The sequence below is a fragment of the Coturnix japonica genome, chromosome Z (assembly GCF_054131305.1).
Source record: "Coturnix japonica strain WE chromosome Z, WE-NBRP24, whole genome shotgun sequence".
Taxonomy (NCBI): Eukaryota; Metazoa; Chordata; class Aves; order Galliformes; family Phasianidae; genus Coturnix; species Coturnix japonica.
In genome coordinates, this window is record NC_140702.1 from 29,508,850 (window position 1) to 29,511,287 (window position 2,438).

Sequence of the window (2,438 nt, forward strand, 5' to 3'; positions counted from 1 at the left end):
ATGAGTTAGCAACACAATGCACGGTTCTTGTGCCAGGAAGATTTATTTACTTCTGTGATGAACATGATCGTAACGGTGTATCACTCACTCTCATCCTTCTAAGCAAGCCTTTTCATATTCTAAGATGTGCATTCAGTACATTTCCACTAACAATCCAGTGGCTAGAAAGCAAGCAAGTTTCGATATGGATATTGGATAATAAAGTGGAAGGAGACACTGTGGAAAACCTGAGCACCATTGCTGTGGTTGGAGTGCAGCAGATGATGATGGCCCATTGTGATGTCACTGGCACCATCACGCCTACGTGAGGAGCAGTGACACACGCAGCACGTCACTAGGGTGGATTGTGACGTCCTGGCCCTCAGTGCTTGTAGCCGGGACACAGAGTCTCTCTCTCAGTCTGGCTTGTGCCTACACTCCAGCCGAGCGTGTCTGTGAGGTTTGGAGCGAGCGGCAAGTCTTGCCTTGGTGCTGGTCTCGTGTTCTGGGAGCTGCTGACAGCCGCTCTCAGTGCTCGTCCCCAGTGCCACCGGAGCTTTTTCCCCGACCTGCCTGGCTCAGGCAGCCGGGGCACCCAGAAGGCCGCAGCAGCAAAGGGAGCCGGTAAGGGGACTCCTCACCCTGGGCAGCTGGGAGGGAGGGACCTGGGCACTTGGCAAGGGACGTGGGCACATGTTCCTCCTCTGCCGGGTTCAGCGAGTGACCGTGGCCTCTCTTCCTTTCCTAGTGTGACCCCTGCTGCTGCAGCAGCGGCGTGAGGAGCAGCCCCTCATCCCCTGCACTTTCCACCATCGCAGCTGGACAGCATGGCTGCTGAGCTGGATCATCGCTGCACCATTTGCCTGGACAGCATGGACAATGCCAGCTATGTAATGCCATGCCTGCACCAGTTCTGCTTTGGCTGCATCCGGCGCTGGGCCCAGACTAGGCCCAAGTGCCCACTTTGCAATGGCAGGGTGACGTCCATCCTGCACTCTGTGCGTTCTGACAACAACTTTGAGGAGTATGTTGTCAGACAGGATGGGCCAAGGGCCAGAAGAGCACCCCAAAGCCAACCAGAGGCGATGCCAACCTGGGTGTCCATTTTCCGCCAGCACCCAGCTGTGCTCCGGCCCCTAATGCCTTGGGTGCACCAGGAGGTGAGGCAGCTCTTTGGGGCTGACGACAGGGCAGCCTTTTCAGCATTCCAGCTTGCCCTCTTTGGCTTGTCGTTATATGGCCTGGATGAAAGAGCGCTGACTGTATGGCTGCTCAGCTCCCTGCAAAGCCAGGCCGCCAGCTTTGCGAGACAGCTCGTTGTCCAAGCTGTGCGGTTGTGCAGTGCAGAGGTGCAACGTCTGCTGGGCCTGGAGGCCTCCCATGCTCCCACAGGACAGGAGGGCAGACCCGCAGCTGTCCGTGGTGCAGCTACACCATCAACAGGAACTGTTGACGACAGTCTACAGCCATCCAGGAGCACCAGGGAAGCAAACACGGAAGGGGAGCTTCCTGGCCCCTCATCCTCTGCCCTTCGTGAGGGTCCCAGCCAGCCTCCATCTAGCCTGGCTCTGGTGCACAGAGTCCAAGAAGCAGCCCAGGAAGAGCCGGGGGAGGCAGTGCCAGGTCCCTCCAGTGCCAGCACAAGCAGGGAGCGCTCTGGCAGGGCGCCACGGCGAGCCCCGAAGAGGAGGAGGGCCCACACTGCTGAGGACACTGCACCTCCTGCCAAGAGGCCACCCCGCAGGCGGCGCTAGGACAGTGCCCCAGCAGCTGGCCAGAACACGGGCCACAAGCAGCCCTCAGGGGCTCGGACTGCAGCAGACCACAGAGTCGCTGAATGGCCCAGGTTGGAAGGGGCCTCAAACATCACCAGTCTTCATGCCTCCCTGCCACAGGAAGGGCCACACACCTCCATATTTATTACACCAGGCTGCCCAGGGCCCCATCCACCTGGCCTTGAACACCACCAGGACGAGGCATCCACAGCCTCTCTGGGCAGCCAATTCCAGCACATCTCCACTCTTACTACAGATCTTCCCCTTGACATCCATCCTCAACCTTCCCTCCCTCAACCTAACACCATTTCCCCTTGTCCTGCTCCTATCCACCCTTTCCAAGAGTTGATTCCCCAATAAAATTCCATAAAAATTATCCGTGTTGCCACCCGTGCATCTGTCAGCGCCGCACACAGGGCAGGTCTGACCTCTGCTGGGCCTGGAGGCCTCCCGTGCTGCTGCTATCGTTCCTTTGGGACCTCCCACAGCACACTGCAAAGGGAAATGTGCAGAGCGGAGGCACTGCTTTACTTCTAAGCATGGCACGAGCTCAGTCATCTCCACCAGTCAAGTGCACCCATGTCTTTACGCTGTCCTCTGCTTGCAACCCAAAAGGTTTCACTCCACTCCTACTATAATGCGTGCGCAATGAACAACACAGGAATGCTATCACGGTAGCAAGGT

General features: G+C 57.8%; 1 protein-coding gene across 1 annotated transcript; it reads left to right on the plus strand.

The window, feature by feature from the left end:
* The first annotated feature begins 763 nt into the window (after window positions 1-763).
* On the plus strand, window positions 764-2,130 carry LOC146753862 (uncharacterized). Its single transcript, XM_085528269.1, has one exon. The coding sequence runs from the start codon at window positions 807-809 to the stop codon at window positions 1,731-1,733; it is 927 nt and encodes a 308-aa protein (XP_085384395.1). The 5' UTR covers window positions 764-806; the 3' UTR covers window positions 1,734-2,130.
* The last annotated feature ends 308 nt before the right edge of the window (window positions 2,131-2,438 follow it).

Coding starts and splice junctions, on each gene's coding strand:
- LOC146753862 (XM_085528269.1), top strand. CDS start 807: ATGGCTGCTGAGCTGGATCATCGCTGCACCATTTGCCTGGACAGCATG.